This window comes from Tachypleus tridentatus, chromosome 13 (genome assembly GCF_004210375.1).
Source record: "Tachypleus tridentatus isolate NWPU-2018 chromosome 13, ASM421037v1, whole genome shotgun sequence".
NCBI lineage: Eukaryota > Metazoa > Arthropoda > Merostomata > Xiphosura > Limulidae > Tachypleus > Tachypleus tridentatus.
Window position 1 is genome coordinate 119,724,305 of NC_134837.1, and position 18,746 is coordinate 119,743,050.

Genomic DNA, 18,746 nt, shown 5'->3' on the forward strand with positions numbered 1-18,746 from the left:
GGTACAAAAATCTGTTTTGTATTCTAAAGATGGCTGGTATGGATATTAAAACTTTAATTAAAATAAAGTACAGAGCAATGTTTTGACCTCCTTTATCATCTTCAAGTTAACAGAGTTTGCAACTGCCCGTTGCCAGGCACGTCTTAAAAAGGAGAGTGTAAAGAGAAATCTGTTTTTACTGTTTTTATTTTTCACAACAGTTGAAAAGCAGTATTATGCCATTGAACCAGTTGAATATTTAGACACTTAACAACAAAATATCCTTTTGGTACACACAAAAAAAATCAATTTTTGTTAAAATATTTTATTACAGAAGTTGTGAAATTGAAGCTGTATCGTGATCGGCTTTACCATTTCCGTGGCAATGATTCATTTTCAGATTCTGGCTCAAATAGTTTCCATTTCTTTGAGATTATCAAAGTACAGTAAACTCTCATTGTAATGAAGTCGTAGGGACCAAAGAGAATTGTTCATTACAAAAGAAGTTCGTTAAAAAGGATTTTTTTTTTCATTCACTAGCCAAGTCTGGTAATGGTAGACCCTATAACTGACGGCTGTTGCAGTACCGGTAATTGGATTAAAGACTCAGAAGTCACACGTGTGTAAACACTTAAAACACATTTAATGAAATTCAAAAGGACAACTAACAGCACTTGTAAAAAAAAACGTAAAAAAAAATAACATTCATAATATAAGACATATGTAATTATAATGTACAGGATACAAACACCAGCAAGAACGTCTAACTGGAGTCACTTGAAATATTGCACAATGCTTTTTTGCGAACTGCTGTCCCTCTGGCACTTGGTCGCAAAACGCTCCATCATGTTTAATTGAGAGATAAACTGTCCTGCGTTAGCCTGGTGTTCAAGATATCTCTGAAGTTGCAGGCACATCTCACGAGCTGCAGAATGTGTTGGGATGGGGGGTTCCTCATTGTCGTCATCTTCACTTTCACTGTCATTTTCTGGTGTCTGTTTATTTTGCACCATGGCCACAATATCACTGTCTGTCAGGGGCGTGCTAGTGATCAGATCATTATCAGCAGTCTCATAATCCTCTGCTGTGCCATCCACCGTAAACCCAGTGTCATTCAGCCGTGTCAAAAGCTGGGCCAATGGTATGTCATCCTCGGGGTCCTCACTGTTTTCTGCTGGCTCTGGAGAGGAGAAGCCACAAGTTCTGAAGCAATTGGCTATGGTTGATTGCTTTACCAATGACCAGGCAGAGCGTAGCAGTCACATGGCTTCAAGCACAGTCACAGTGAAAACACTTATTGTCGATTGAATCAATAAGACGCTGTAGCAGTAGGGTGCGGTAATGATGTTTTAGATTGGCGATGATGCCTTGGTCCATGGGCTGTGTCTTGCTTGTGGTATTGGGAGGCAGGAACACCAGCTTGATGGCCTTAAGTCCAGTGGGGTTGGAGTGGGCGGGGCAGTTGTCAATTATCATAAGGACCTTTCTTTTCTGCAGCACAAACTTTCGGTCAAGTTCTCTCAGCCACTCGGTGAATAGATCTGATGTCATCCAAGCTCGCTTGTTGGCTTTGTATGGTGTTGGCAGGGTTTTGACATCTTTGAAGCAACGCGGTTTTGCTGCCTTTCCTAAAAAAAAAAGAAAGAAAATGTACATGGTTAATGTCTTGAAATTAAAAATGAAACATTTACATGTCAATAATCTGAAGAAAATCATAAAATAACAACTTCTATAGAAAACACAGGAAAATATTTTACCTGCTTTTGACACTCACCTATGACAAGTAAAGGAAGCTTCGGTGCCGTCCATATTGGCGATACCAAAACAGACAGCCGCCTCCTTCTTCGCTTCCCGCCCGTGACAGGAGTCTCCCTTGATAACAAGAGACTTGTCTGGCAGAAGTTTAAAGAATAAGCCAGACTCATCTGCGTTGAAGACATCCCATGGGCTGTAGTTTTCTAGCAGGCGTGGCAGTGTTGTTGATGTCCACTGGTTTGTTTGATCTGGTTCTACTCTACCAGACTCACCACAGATCGTACGAAATTGAATGTCATGTCTTTTTTTGAATCAGGTTAACCACCCATCACTCATGCAAAAGTCAGTGATTCCCATTTGATCAGCAAGTTTTTTGCCTTTGCTTGCATAACAGGCCCAGAGATAGGAACATTCTCTGATCTAGCATTTTTGAACCACAGAAGCAATGCCGCTTCTAGGTCAGAATGTTTTGTAGTTCGCATGCGTTTTCTATTGGGACAAAAGTTGTCTCGAGAAGACAATATGGTCTCTTTATTTTTCAACCATGTTGACAAAGTGTTCAGAGGCACATCAAATGCTTTTGCTATTTCTGTTTTTGTTTTAACTTTTTTTAACTTCTTCTATTGCTGCAATTTTAGTTTCTATGGATATCATGATCAATGATTAATGATCTGTTTAATTTGACTGTGATTAGCCTTTATAGGCCACAGCATGATCAAGCCATAATCTGAAAATTTTATATCTAAGCTAATTTTGCTGGGAGGGCGGGTGAGTTGGGGCGGGCAGGGGTGTAAAGTGTTATTGACCATAATTGTTGTAAAAACATTGCTAGGCTAATCTACTACCCCATCTGCAGTCTGCTATTTCTCAAGTGTAAGATTTTGATGGTGGCACACACATTTTTGCGTGGAGACTGAATAATTGCACTTGCGGCATAGCGGGTGGTCAGCAGCGGTGACAATTAATTTAGGGAAGAAGAGAAAAATAAATATCTTCGTACCTGGTTCGATACAAAGGATGTAATATTGATGCTTTTCACACCCTAGGGAATATAATTATACATCGTTAAAGCCGACACTTCGATACATGCAGTTTGGTTCAAGGGGCTTTTGTTACTATGTATTTATATGGACAATTGGCCGGACCAGTCAACAACTTCGATACAAGTGATATATTCGGTTCTAGCGACTTCGAAACAATGAGAGTTTACTGTAATTTTCTGATCCACTGCTTTCTTCCTCATAAGTTACATTATTTTCTCCCAACCCATGGATAATGATGTACATGTAATTCTACTCAACTTTGGAACAAGGTGTACAGTAGAATCTGCTTGACTAGACAATGAACAGTGACAACCAAGGTTGCTCGTTCACTAACAGTCTTTCAAACTGCTTCCAAAAAGTTCTCAAATCTTCCAGAACTTTCTCAGAATGAAACTTTTATTGCAAAAGATCCAGTACTGAAGCAATGTTCTCCAATGGGCAGACCAGGTATTATCCACTTAGAAATAACAAAGTAGCAATGCCAGCTAGAACAAATTCATTGTAATGGCTTTTTCAGTGGTATGTACAGAATAAATATCATAGGTACATAGAAATGCATGGTGTATTCATATACCATAGAGGATGGTTTATCATTCACAAAAAACATATCAACCATCCTTTATTGGGTTGCATTCTCTGACAAGGAACTGATTGTTCTTGTGTAGCAGTTATACCATAGAATTATTTTCCTGTTTAATGTAACATTACATTGTATAAAGAATGCTTTTTCCAGTGTACCTAAAATTTGTATTGTTTATAAAATGTTATATTATGTATATCTAAAAAGATAAATATTCTAAACTAGCTTATAAGTGAAGTATAAAAAAATATATTAAAAGATGCAATAATCAAAGAAAAATGTGAACTCTGCTTCTTTTCTTAACTTTTTTTTTTTGTTTCTCTACAGTTACTGTATGTTTGTGTCATATCAACTTAAATAATTTTGGTCATTCTGTTTCCCCAAGCTCCTTTTATGTTAGAGCTAGGTTTATGTCTTAATTTTACACATTATTAAGTATTGAAATAATTAATAAATAATTGAAATAATACTGAGTTTTCTGTAAGTGTAGAGTAGTGAGCATTGTTTAGTAATATTTCACTTTACTGTTAGATTTTGGACTATGCAAATAAGCAGTGGGCTGGATTGATACAAGAGTAAGTAGAAGTTGTACGTATATATCATAAAATCTTGTGAGGATTACGATCCAATACAAACGTTTTTTAAATGTTTGTCTTTCATTTCAGATTTATAATGATCCTTCTTTGAAAAACTCTTGTTCCATGTTTTAATTGTTTCTTTGCAATTACAAAATGGTTTGAAGTTGGGTAAAAGTGAGATGAAGTTTCCCCTCTCTCTGTTATGTGTTTAAATCTGTGAACTAAGTAAGACAAATCATTTATTGATATAGTTTAGTCACTTATTTAATCTGGTGATAATTACCTAATTCATATAAACCTCTTTTGTAAATACAATGTAATGTTTGCCTTTATATTGCAGTGTATTTATTTTAAAAATTGTTTCCTCCTGGAGTGGGACATTGTGAAGTTTTTAAGAACTTTTATAACCAGATTAAAATCCAAAGTTACATTAAACAATGTGTCATACTCTTAACAAGTACAAGTCTGAAAAACTTGAATGTTGGATGTAACAGTTTGAGGGGTGGAAGGCATATAGCTACCTTGAATTGAAGATTGGAGCATGCGACTGCTGTTCTTCACATGCTTGTTGTCAGTACAAGTTGAAAGTGATTCTGAGGATGGAGAGTTACTTACACTCTATCATAACAGGAAAGAGTGAACTACCTATGTATATCTAAACCATCACAGTAATGAACATAGTAAATCTGTTTTTCTTGTATTTGATGCCTTTCAGTGCTACAATGACCCTACTACATCCCCTTGGTGTGGATTCCTGTACGTGGTGAGGGAACCTCCCAGGGAAGGTTCTCTTCTTTCAGTTTACCTCCTCTGGGATCTAAACATTCACCCACGTGTTTGGCATGCATGGCAACCCGTGAAGGGGAGAAGAGGATCCTGATGGTTGAGAGGTTCAACCCTAATACACCACTTTGACCTTGAATTCCTTTAAATGAGTGGCCCCACCTAGGGTCAGTTGGCTTGTCCTCTTGGGCTAGGGTCATCAAGCACCAGTGTTGGATGTTCTGAATGGGTGTTGTGGACATTGTACCTGATGCTATTGTTTGGGTATAGTGCTCGCAAAACCCTGACATTGCTGCAGTGTCCTTGTTTAGCACTGTAGTGCATCCCCTCGTAGGGCTCCATGGTGAATGAGATCAGAAGTCACTAAAACATTTGTTCTTTATTATGGATTTCCCTAATCAAATTCATGAAAAAATAGTGAATAAACAGACCATTAGAAAACAACCACATCATGAAGATTCTGAACAGCAATCTTCAACAGCTGTACCTCATTTTTGATATTATATTCGTTGTCAGACAAATCTTTCGGGCAAATGTTTCCCTATTTTATTCAGAAGGAACTAGAGAGACTTGCTGGCTCTTCTAAGTTAGTCAAAAAGCTTCGTTCTGATGACATGGGTGGAAACATCCACTTCTAAACACAGTGAGCTCCTCTTGCATTCAAAGGCCATTGGTGATACACCCATTGAGGTTACACCTCATGCTACTTTGAATTCATCACGAGGAGTTATTGTTCAGAGGGATTTGAAAAACATCCCAGAGTCGGAGTTTCTTGCTGGTTTCTCCACCCAAGAAGTTTCTGCAGTGAGGAGTACATCCACTCGCAACGATGGAATTATGGTGCCGACCAATGTCCTCATTCTCACATTGATGTCACCACGTTTGCCTGCCACTATCAAGGCAGGTTATCTTAATTGCAGAGCATGGCCATACATTCCAAACCCTCTCCAATGTTTCTAGTGTCAGTGGTTTGGTCACTCTAAGATGTCATGCCGTGGTTCCTTGACGTGTGCTTGTGGTGGCAATGACCATGATAGCTACGAGTGTGAAACGGACCCTCATTGCATTAATTGCAATGGCTCTCATCCATCCTACTTTCATTTTTGCCATGAATGGTTGGAAGAAAAAGAGGTGTAGTGTTTGAAAACGATTCATAACATTACTTATCCTGAGGCTCTAAAGTTGCTGTCCACCACTTCATCTCGGACGAATGCTGCTGCACTTCGTTCCACAACTACAGTGGGAGTGTAGACAGATCTCTCTGTGTCTCCAAAAGAATTTTTCTCCAAACAAATGAAAAGTCTTTTGACCTCCATGGTTAAAATTGATGAATCAACTTCAACACCCATCTCTGTCCTTTACATACATTCCAACAAACCCAAAGCTCCACATCCTTTGGTCCCAAGTAGAGGCATTTACTCAGATACATCTTCTCCCACCCCAAGATGCAAAACAATCATTCATTCACGTCCTCAGTCACTGGAACCCCTTCCAACAGCAAAGACCTGCGCAATTGACCCCGGGCAGGATCCATGGAGGTCAACAAACCTCTCTCGAATAAGAAGAGTAAGGAAAAAAGATGTGGTCGTAAACAGAAGGATTCTCCGCCCAATTTGGCTACATGTGTATAAACATGGCAACCCTGATACAATGGAACTGTCGAGGTTTACGTTCTAATCTGGATGACATCAAAATACTGATTGTTTCCTACCATCCTTTATGTCTTTCCTTACAGGAAACATTTTTGAAACCTGCCAATACAGTCACCTTTTGGTGATTTTCTTTGTACAGAAATGACGAGCTGTGTGATTGTTGAGTGGCACTGTTGGTTGATCAGCATGTGCCCATCCTGTCTTTGCCACTCAACACATCCTTGGAGGCCATAGCCGTGTTTCCTTGGGTCATACCATCACTGTTTGATCTCTCTACCTGTCACCTGGAGAGACATGTGACCAATCAAATGTTGATGCTCTCATTGAACAGTTGCCGTTTCTCTTTTTAATCCTGGGGGACTTTAATGGACATCATCCCTTTTGGGGAAGTGTTGATATTGATAGGAGGGGTCACTCTGTAGAGCGTATGCTCTCTGATCACAACCTTTCTGTTTTCAATACTGGTTTTTCTACTCATTTTCATGCATCTAGTCAGTCATTTACTGCTATTGATCTCTCAGTTTGCTCCCTTCATTATTCTCCCATTATTCATGGAGGGTTGACAATAATCCAAGAGGCAGTGATCACTTTCCTATAATTCTGAGAGAGATTGGCCGTGGTCGATGCCAACTGACCCATGTGCCCCGGTAGAAGTTGGATCAGGCAAACTGGCCCTCTTCCACTGCTCTCGCAGTACTTGATCCTGCCATCGTCTGTAAGCCATTAATAGACGACTGTGTGGCATCTGTAACTGACTGTATTATACAAACAGCTGCTCAATGTATTCCTAAAACCTAAGTCTATCTGCTCTGGCACTATCACCGCTGTGCCTGTTTCATACGTGGAGTATGGTCCTGTTTTCAAGGCCACTGTGGCTCTGTGCCAGCTGGCAGTCGACTTGGAGTGAGCAATGCAAAAACAAGCTTTTCCAAATAAAACTCTATATTGGACTTTGGCCATCTTGCTTCCATAAGGATCAGAAAGAGGAAGTTGTTCTGACTAGACTACGCATTGGTCAGTTGTTTAACTTATTTTATTTTATCTGAAACTGATGCACTAGTGTATAGTCTGTGTAACACTCAGATCACAATAAGCCACATTTTACATTCTTACTCTCATTGATGGCATTTTCACCATATTCTGTCCCATGGTTTGTCCATAATGTGACACTGTCCATCTTAGAAATGTTTTTAGTTTTTAAAGACCATTAATCTTTTTAATATATACTTTACACCTTTTTAATGTGGCTCCCTTTTAAAAATATTTCATCTAGTTTGATTTGAAATTAGAAACTGGTCATAACATTAAATAACTTGAAACCAGGACTAGAAAGGCCAACTTCCGGTAACTAACACTGCTGTTTAAACTACGCGTTAGTCATCCTAGTGAGTTATTATTATAATTTTGCTCCATGTCTTTCAAAACCTTTTTATTACTTTCCTTTTTGAAAATGACCATAATGTCAAATAACTCGGAACCAGGACTGGAAAGGCCAACTGTAGGTGACTGACAATGGTTTTTGTACATACTGTTAGTCTTCCTGGCGAGTTATGATTTATTACAGTTACACTACAGAAAGTCCTTTATATCTTGAATTACTGTAGTTTTTCTCTTAACGTTGTTGATTAGGTGTAAATGTTGGTTTATGCTATTTGTTTTTTAAACTGTTTTGTTTTACCTTAATTTCCTTTTAACTTTTTACCAGATGTTTGGCACAGATAACCTATCAGCTTTGTGCCATAAAACACTAAATCAACCAACCAACCCACCATACTACATCATTTAAGTAGATATCTTTCTATTAGATAAGCCTCCAACTGAAACTGTTACCTTTCTCATGATGAAGTAAATTGAATCAACTGACTTTATTACCACTCTTGTACTCCTTATAGTTTCTATACTACACATTCTTCACAAATTTTAGCAGGTATTGCAAGTCTTTTATACACACAAAATTAAATTTTTTAAAGAGTATTTTTACAAAAGATTTGACCCTCAGTATGTAGTGTTTCTCTGTACCAGTTTCAGTGCAAAGCGATTTCCTTGTTAAGATTAATAATGCTTTTCTTCACCTCAAAATCTCTAGCTTTACTTACTTAATTTACAAAACTTTCTCAATAAATTTCAAACATTTTTTTTCTCAATAAAACTTTATATTTGTCGTTTTCTTTACCTTAACTTTGTACAGGGTTGGTCAATTTGACCGACATGTAACCTCCAAAAAATTTGAAATAAATCTGAATTACTTTTTTTTTCACTTTTAGAATAATTTCGTATTGTATTATGAAACTACACTTCTTTATCCTAAATAACCTTAAACTCTTAACAGTATTGTTCTACTTATACTTAAATAATATGGTTTTATTGCCTTTTGCACCATTACAAGTCACTTGGCAAATACACAGTCCATGTTACACGAGTTACTTGTAAGTGTACTTCTGAAAAAATTATTTCACCTAATCTAACGTTTTAATAATTTTTATAATAATAAATAAAAATATAATACTTACCTGGGTCTTTTATTTTTTTTCGTCAGCTGTGATAACAACACTAATTTCTATAGTAATGGTAGTAATGTTTATAATAGTTTATTTAATTGGACAATGCACCAAGAAACGCAAGATAACACATAAAAAGTAGACAATGTCGCACAACTAACTGTGTGACAAGCCATTTAAGTTTCATCTAAGCTAGTCCGTGTGTTTCTAATGGGAATCAAGCTTGAACTGTAAGCAAAATTTACAGTTCTCTTAACAGAAAAGGATGTAATGTAATGTATCATTCAGTAGATGAAAACCTTGGCTTTTCTTTGTTATAAATAATATAATATTGAAAAACAGAATTATTGGCAGTTTCTAAATGACACAATGTGGCAAGTTGGTCTGTTCATAGTTTTGTAACTGAGTAAGATTAAAGGCTATGAAAATTATACTTTGCCTGAAATATGATATTATAATTAATTTATATTAAATTTTTCCCTTCTTGGAGTGGTGGTGAATAAATTAAGAGAAGGTGTGTAGAGAGATGTCATGATTCTCACACCAGGAGAAATTCTAGTGTTTTTTTTTATATTGCAAGTAAGAACTTAAATCATGTATACAATTAAAATATGTATTATTAGCTTCATTTTTATACTGTAGTTATTGGAATACCTTGAAAAAAAAAGTGGTTCAGTTAATTTTGAATGTAACTAAAACCTCAGGACATGCATAGAAAAAACATCCCCTTGAGTTAAAGTGTTTGTATTTTATTGTGAAAATGACCTGCAATTTATCAACCAACTGGAGGCATATGTACATTATCTTAAAACATTTTCATAAAGGTATTTTAAGAAGTGAAGTTTGGAGAAAAGGCTTAAATACGATGAGTATTCTTTTAAAAAATAAATCCACATTGATCCAAATATTAGAGATTTTATGATATCAAATAAATTAAGGATAAAAGTGAAATATAGGTTTCATTTCATCATGACAGTCCTCTTTTTCTCAGCTACTACCTGCCACGATGGAAACTGTTTTTTACAATCTTACAAATTAGCTTACAAGAGAAGATACCATTCAAAACTCTTGATTTCAGATCCAAAGTGTTTCAGTTAGTAGAAGAACCCTTCACATATAGTACCAGGGTGTATCCAACTTCAATAACAGGTAAGAATGAAAGGAAGACCAGATCAGATTTTAAAAATCACTACATTTAATTACAAGTCTGACTCATCATCAAGAATAGTAAATTTAGTGTAGCTCATCAGATGTTGCTACTGCAGTAAAGTCTCTTCTCTTAACCTCATAGGTAGGGTACTGTGGGTCATAAACATTTGACCTTCCTGTTCAGTAGTAAAGCATTAGGAGGAAGGTGCTGCTAGTGTAATGGGATTAGCTGTCATAAACAACCATCCAACGTTACATATGCTAAAATATAAACAAATGAAGGCAGACTGAGTTTTTGAGTTAGAAATATTCAACTTGGTTAGATGTTGCTCACTAAAAGAACACACATCCCATCTTAATGATACATTGTTGTATGATTCTCAAGTCAAACAATGATAACATCCCTGAATTGAGTATTTATTGACATGTTTTTTTTTTAAAGTATCCATATGACTGTTCTATACAGGGGACTCAGTTAAATTGTCTGCTGATCTGTACAAGAAGTATCTACCATGGATGAGATCAGCTAAACACGAGGTGTGGAAACATCAAACTGTGTAAAACATGAAACCTGTCTTGCTGGATCTGAGAATGATTAGAATTTTATTTAGAGATTTTGTAACAAACAAAGAAGGTTTTGAATTTTTTTCTAATGTTAATTGGTGCAATATATTGTATAACCTTTGTACTGAATAAAACTTTTTTTTTAATAATTGGATGGGTAAAACACCCATCTTCCATTGTGATGTTAAGTTTAAAACTGGTTCAGCTGCTCATGGGTTTACATTTCTACTGTTGAAAGATGAAAAGATACCAATTCAAATTACATTTTTATCAAATTAAGGTATACTGATACTCCAGAAAAACAACACAGAAACATAACCTGGTATTTATTAACCTTTTGATACACATGAATACAAAAACAGTAGTAAAAAATAAAAACTTTAGCACAATCCAGGCCAGCATTTTTAATATACACATATATAAAACACAGATCTAGCTCAAAATTAATGAAATATTAAGAATATGTATATATATATAGTGCTAATTATTTAACATTTAGTGGATTTATGGTTTGCTTGAATAGTATGTCATTGGTTCCGACTAGATCATTTGTAACCAATTCACTTTATGAAGTAAGACATAGGTCAAATGGATATCTGTTTACCACAGCTTGACTAGAACACCAGTGCACAGTTTCATATCCCATAACGCTGTAGGCCTAATAATTTACTGACACTGGGATCAACATGTTGCAATTTCAGTGCTAACCACATTTCATATTAAAACCATCACTTGCTCATTCATGGAATTAAATTTACAATGCTTACATTGTTTCTTCATTTTCTGCCTGTTGTATTAAAACAAAATAAAGCAGGTAGAATCAGTGATAAACTAACTGATAAGTAACGCAAGGATATAAAATTATGGTTCATCTAATATGGAGTATTGAAACTGAAGAAACATGTTATTAGAGATTTCAAATCTTAATATATTTTTGTGCATCTCTTGCAACTCTAAGAAAACAGCAGAGGGAGGGTTGGAAATCAAATCAAAATTCTTAATTAGAAAGACGGGGAATCAGAGAAGACAAACTAGTTGCATATATGTTAGAGAAAGGGATGCGTGCTGGAAATGCAAAATTAATAAAAACATGCATTGGTTGCATTTATTGCTAGATGGTGCAAGTCTATAAACATCTGCCATATAAAATCCATAAAATAATGTTTCATGTTTGAAAGATGTTAAATTATATTGCTTTTTTCCCCTACTTAAAACTATTTTATCGTGTATATAATTTCATAAATAAATCTGTAAAAAAGATAACACACAAAGTAAGGTATGTTCTACCACTATTGCTACTTGGAAAATAATATTTTGAACAGAACCTTTAGTAACTACCTAAGTATAAATTAAGATATGTTGGTGTTCATGTTCCTTCTATTTTATCTCTTCTCACCCATAGACTTAAGATGATTTTCTTTTCCTTAACTTGTCCAAACAACAGGAACAAATAGAACTACTGTTTGTAGTCTTAAACTATCTGCTAAAAACATTTAAATACAAAATTATTGAAGAAAAATGTTAAAAAATAAATCATGTTTTAAAATTGATTTTAATAATTTTTTGGATATCAAATGAAAGTTATTTATATATTTTCTAAGCTTGATTAATGTTACCTTCATGGGAAGTTGCCCCACGTTTTGTTGCCCATGGAATATAGTTTACACATAATCTTCATAATAATAAGTCATACATTTGCTCCCCTCCCCAGTTCGTGTTTTACACACCATTTTTATGTTAATAGTAACCACAAGCCAACCTAATTAGTGTCAGCACCTGTTTTTTTTTTGTTTTTTTTCCTGTGGCTTACACATTATGCTATGTTGTAGTTTCCATACACTCATGAAATGTCAGTAAAATAAATTATACATTATTTAACATATCCTTTGATTTATAATGCCCTTAAATTCTTCACTGTTTGTATGGCATGTCCTCTATTCTTGTGGGCTGTGGTTGGATGTGCTCTGTTTGGGTCACTGATACCCAAAAATTAAAACTGGTATAAAAGCCAAACAAAATAAGGATGGCACCCCTACATGAGGACTTCAGTATCTCTAAACATTATATTTTCCTACTGATAAAACTATCCCTGATTTAAATACAGGAATCCTACTCTAGAATCTTATACTGTAAAAATTGTACCTGTACAATGCCTTTAGTAAGACCAGAATGTTTTTTATTATCTTCTCTAGCTGCTTTGATACTTGTCATTAGTAAACATGTAAAACAGGACATTACAGTTCAAGGCTAGTTCAATCAGGTCTCTTCATACACTGAAATGTAAAATAATATTTATTACCAACATTGAAGAGAAGAACCAAAAATGAAGCTTCTTATACTCTTCTAACCATTCTTATTTGTCAGATTATATTTAATATGATAACACACCTTACCAGATCCATTATGTTTTAAAACATTGATATAAAAATCTAAAATTATAAGGTAAAAATTACTTCAACAAAGTTTTTTTTGATGTTCATCCAACTGTATGTATATGTGATATTAACTCCTGTTATCTAACGTAAGTAGTAAGAAAATATTTCACTTCACGAATACATAGTTCAGTTTGTTCACCTCACTTGCAGAAACTTTATAGGATAATCAGGGTTCTCCCTTCAAATAACTCTTCACATAAATAGCTTGAATAGGTTATGAAAGACATTACAAATGTACAAAAGTTTCACAAGCTTATGTCTTAACTGGAGGATGACATGGGTTTATCAAAAAGTGATAATTCTGCAATAAACTTTTCAAGCCATCTTCAATTGTTTTTCTTTTTAAAAGAGAAAGTAAACTCATCAAATTTAACCTTCCATATCCTTGTAATAAATCAACTATAACTTTCATTACAAGAAACATTTAAAACAGTTGGGATCCCCTACAAAACATGACTACTGTAGGCCTAACTACTACTGTAGGTTTATGTTAATAAACAAACATAGGTGGATGACTGAGCTCTGGAGATCTTTTGTTTTCTTACTACAAAATGACCCATTTGTAAAACTGCATAAAAACAGTAAAACAAAAAAAAATTAACTTTTTATCTTCAGCATACTAGAAGATGACAACAACAGATTCTTGGCAAACCATAATCCTGAGCTACAAAAGTCTTGTAGAATAGCTAAATTATGTAACTTTGGCATGTTAAGATCAGAAATAATTCTAAAACATTTAACAACATTAACTTTACAGTATTCAAAATGTGATGAACAAAAATCAAAATATTTCATACACAATAACTACTTTTAATACCTTTTACCATCAGACACTGTATCACTGAGAAGTACTTACCCTGGTAGCCAGTAGAGTGTGTGCTCCACTACAGGACACAGCAGTAGCAATACTCTTACCATCTCCACATGGTAACATTGAGATCTTAGAGGGTCTGGAACCAGCAATGCTTGGATCTCCTAGTCTACCTCCACCACTGTTCCCCCACGTGTACACATCTCCATCTATAGTAGATTAAACACAAGTTACATTGTAAAAAGTACCAGAAACCTGTACAAACAGGTTTCAACATGAGTTCTGAAACAATTCAGACATTAAATATGAAAGCAGAAATAAAAGACTTACAATGGACCATCTCCTCCTTTCAGTAATTTTAAAAAGAGAAATCCAACATCAAACCATTTTTTTGTAGTTAAAGTGATTAAATGATACACTCACCACTGAATAACACAATGTCTGTGCATACATATTTTTTATAGATTAAAAGCAACACTATTAATCTAATTATGTGAACTTTATTACTTCCAGACATGCCAATTACAAGGCATTTATTTTCATTATAACATTTCAAGTCACAACCACTCAAAACAGGTGTACATATTAGTTATAATTTTTGTAAATTTAAAATTTTCAGCATAATAGGTCAAAGATCAAGACAACTTTTTTTTATTATTTAAAAATGAACCTTCACACTGTAAACTTAAAAACCCTCTGGTAAATCAGCAATAAATTTTCAGACATACGACTCTAAAGATCGAGGGTTCAATTCCCCAGTAGACATACTATGGATAGCTCACTGTTCAGATTTGTGAGGAAATAAATAAATGAAACTTAAACTTAGCAGATGTCTTGCACAAAATTATGATACAAACATATGTGGTTGTCCATAAGGTTCACATTTGGTTAACTGCACATCCAAAATGTAGGAGTGCACTTTATTTCACTGCATTTGTACTGCCAGATGTGCAATACAGCTCCAAGCAGCAATCCCTCCCTTTCTAAGTTCCTATAATACATTTAATGATACAGCATTCCTTCTGACTGTTTAAGTTTACCAACCAAACAAGGGCCATTAGTAAAAACATAAGCTCAACAAAGAAGGGGTTTGGAAACAACATATAATTTTACAACATAATTTATTGGAAACCCAAAGGTACATGTTTTGTATCTTATGTAGAAAGTAACACTTACACATATCAGATTTGTTACCTACAATGTATTAAGTTCTCATGTGATAACCAGTAGTCATTAGACAATACATAACCAAAGTTATCAGTAATATTAAAATGTGACCAACATGAAGATTTGAAACAGAGTTCAACATGATCAATGTGTATAATGTCCAGAAGTTATACTTTAGATTTGATGATAGTTAACTTCCGTTAAACTGAAAAAAATTCCACTAACTTTCTGTAAGAGCAACTGTGAATGAATCTCCGCAAGCTATCTGGGAAACCTTCGATGTCCCAAATCCTTCCACTTTTATGATTCTGTTGGGAATGATTTCTGTAGTTTCAGTGCCAAGTCGACCATCTTGGTTAGATCCCACAGTATACACTTCACCTTGTTCTGAAAAATGAAAATAATAATACATTTCTATTTATTTTATGTAATGTGTGTTTATCACGTGAAGGGTGGTGCTGTTAAGGCACCTAGTACTGTAATAGTTAACTACATCTTGAATACACTTTTCCAAATGTGAAACTTACAGTCAGCAATGATTAAATCAAAATCCAACATGCACTTTTACTATTGTTTTACTGTTCAAACGATTAAGATAATTATATGTATTCTCTATTTATTACAAGAACAGCTGTTATAAACTATGATACACAGTCTAAATAAATTCTGTGACAGATACATGTAAAACTTTGAAATCAATATCCTACCACAGGTTGTACATATAACTTTTTAACTGTAGAGACCTTATCTTTGTACAACTTCTACTAAGCAACAGGTTTCATCATACAGAACATTATCAGTTAGTAAGAAAAGTTGAGGTGAGAAACATCAATATTGATTTATATCATTCACTCACTGACCACTGAGAAAGGCAGTGTGAGATGCACCAGCACCAACAGACTTGACTTGGATATCTGGAAAAGTTTTAACAGGAACAAACATATAGGCTTCCTCCTTGTGAGGATGGCTTGGTGTGTCTACAGCTAACTTGTTGTGCCTGTCATAGATAAATAAAAACAAACAGTTGGCCAGAAGCAATTCTAAACTTATCACTAAAGTTCTTGTCTTAACAAGTACAAACAATTTCTCCTTCAATCAGTTCGTAATTACAAAAAAAAAAAACATGTTCAGGAAAGTATGACACAAGTGACTTACACCTAACGTTTAGAATCACACAAGTACCTACTACACAATGATACAGTTAGTTCTTACTTATATGTAGCTTTAAAGTTTCTTGACATGGTACTTTATATCCATGTCTTCACAAACCCAATCAACTCTATTTAATCAAGCACAAAAGTGGTGAGTGGTACACCCAGCATGTGCTGAACATAAAAAAAGAACAAGTTTCAATACAATTTTAGAAACTTTAACTACAACCAAACATGCACCTACAAGTACAGAACAGCCAAACAGAAAGTAAAAAAATGTGCCACTGCTGCAGACATTGATGAAAATATTCTTCCCATGCAAACCAGAAAATTAAAATAGAACATGGGATTAAATGTCCTAAGCTCAGGATATCAAGACCTTCAAAACACTTTTAAACATGTTTAAAAATCAATAAAAGTATTTTAAATTTAATCAACAATGATACACAATAAGAAATTGTACTGTTCATGTAGATACATAAGATACAAATACAAACCTGTCATCAGCACAAAACTTTGAACACCAATGATATCCAGACAACCAAATCAGTTACTTTGTGACTTCACGATATATTAAAAATTGATTGCATGTTCACCTGAATCTTAATACACAGAACAATTATCATTATAAAACCAAAGAGTTGTTAAACTATAATCTTAAAAATACTGTATTTTCAGAGTAAACAGAATCCTATGCTTGAGGTATGCAGAAAAATTCTAAATAAATCCATCAATGCATTTTTTATAGGTGAAAACTAGTTTAACATGAACACTGTAACATGAGAGTTAATAGTGTTATTTTTCTAATGATTTGTGTTGTTCAATCCAGTATTGGACAAATTCCCAAGGATAATGTGACATATTTACTGTCACCCTAAAAACTTCACCTTATAGAACAGAACTGGAAAACAAACAAAACATGTCATAATAGTTTGTACGCAGCACACCCTATCAGACAAGCTGCTTGTGTTACACATAATTCTTTTTTTCCATTTCATATCCCTTGAGCATCATTCAATGAAGCCTTATATAACTACTACTTAAGAGGAAAAGTGCTACTATAGCAACATAAGAACATTCACAAATCTTCAAGGATACACGAGCTGAACATAAAACCTATCCAATAGTACAAAAGTTTATATTAATAAAATGTAGGTTGGCTCTGTGATAGAATTATTTCTCCTTGCTAGCCCTAATTCTAAAGAGGGAAAGCAGCTAGTCAATACCACCAGCTCTTGATGTTATGTTCTAATACCTCATAGTTGAAAATGTGTGTACATTTGACAATGGGTTTTCGATCCTGCAACCCACAGACCGAAAATCGTGAGCCCTAATCACCAAAATATTCCTCACATTTTTAAGTGCAGATGCATACAAGAGTGACAGTCAATCTTTTAGTAAGAATGGGAGGTGATAACATACAGTGTATACCTTCTCTCTAATCAGTGGTTCAAAATTATGGATGTCAGCAGATAGCTTCATGGTAGCTTTCCCCTACATATAAAATACAAATCTGAAAATTCAGTAACTGATACCTTTTAAACCCAATGTATAAACAGCACAAACATATATCTGGTATTAAGTGAAAGCTCTTCCAGGCATAAACCTACCTATTATTTCCACAAGCATAAATCTCTTTTGTCGAGGTGAGTAAGAAGGTACAGTCATGTCCACAAAAAATTTGCTCAGGTTCACAAGCTGCCAGAAGAGGGACTTTTTGAGGTAACACATAAGAATCAGACTTCCCGAGGCCTAATCTGCCTTCAAATAATAAGAGAAATATATCTTTACTGAAAAATATTTCTATTCACTCAGTTTTTTAACTGTTACAATACTTTTAATGAACTGTTTGTTTGTTGGTAAGCACAAAGCTATACAATGGATTATCAGCACTGTGCTTCTAGCTTAACATTGTAACAAGTGTGTGTCACAAAATCTGTATACACAAAATAGAGTATGTCACCAGATGGCTTGAAGAAATGTATCATTGTGGGCTTAGCTAGCTCCATGTCATGCATGATACCATTGTTACCAAATGGAAATATATGCACTACTATGTATGTTCCTAAACCTTTTTAATATCCTTGTTGTTATTAACTAAATTATAAGTTTTCATTTTAAATTATTAAACTTAAAATTATTAATAACAACTTCCAATAAAGTAATATGTTAACCCCACCATATCTCGTATACCCAGTACTTAAGAGGCCTCATAAGGCAAGCTGGAATAACATAGTAGTGACAACAATAAAAAACCCTACAACTTGAGAACTTTCAAAAAGTTTCATATTATAAAGATTCTCCTTTTTTCTTTATTTTAGCAGTATTTAATGGTACAGTAGTGGCTGAGATACTATTATTATTATTATCAAATATTGCTTGAAGAACTGCTTCAATGTGTTAACTGGACTAACTTGGTGAGGTTTAAGTTATTTTTTGTATAAGTTTTACACAAGTAACTAACAAATTAGTACTAGAGTAAGAAGTTTTTAACCCCACTTTAACAGCATACATAATTAATTTTAAACCACATTTTAACAGCATGCATAATCAATTTTTAAACCCCACTTTAATTGCATACATAATCAATTTTTAAACCCC

General features: G+C 34.5%; 2 protein-coding genes across 4 annotated transcripts in view; one reads left to right on the top strand and one right to left on the bottom strand.

Moving 5' to 3' along the window:
• The window catches only part of Naglu (N-acetyl-alpha-glucosaminidase), a 48,619-nt gene extending 37,889 nt beyond the window's left edge, over positions 1-10,730 (top strand). The window contains 3 exon segments of the mRNA XM_076475541.1: positions 3,889-3,932; positions 9,860-10,017; positions 10,484-10,730. Of these exon segments, the coding sequence (XP_076331656.1) occupies positions 3,889-3,932; positions 9,860-10,017; positions 10,484-10,578 (297 nt within the window). The 3' untranslated portion in view covers positions 10,579-10,730.
• Positions 10,731-10,894: 164 nt separating this feature from the next.
• The window catches only part of LOC143236887 (serine/threonine-protein kinase Nek8-like), a 38,568-nt gene continuing 30,716 nt past the window's right edge, over positions 10,895-18,746 (bottom strand). For 2 of the 3 annotated variants that reach the window (XM_076475543.1, XM_076475542.1), the window contains 5 exons: positions 17,756-17,906; positions 15,855-15,991; positions 15,220-15,381; positions 13,873-14,036; positions 10,895-12,854 (listed from right to left, as the gene is read on the bottom strand). In XM_076475543.1, coding sequence (XP_076331658.1) covers positions 12,834-12,854; positions 13,873-14,036; positions 15,220-15,381; positions 15,855-15,991; positions 17,756-17,906 — 635 coding nt within the window. In that variant the 3' untranslated portion in view covers positions 10,895-12,833. Of the gene's footprint in view, positions 12,855-13,872; positions 14,037-15,219; positions 15,382-15,850; positions 15,992-17,755; positions 17,907-18,746 lie in introns of all 3 variants that reach the window. The other variant, XR_013019785.1, reaches the window with a different exon arrangement.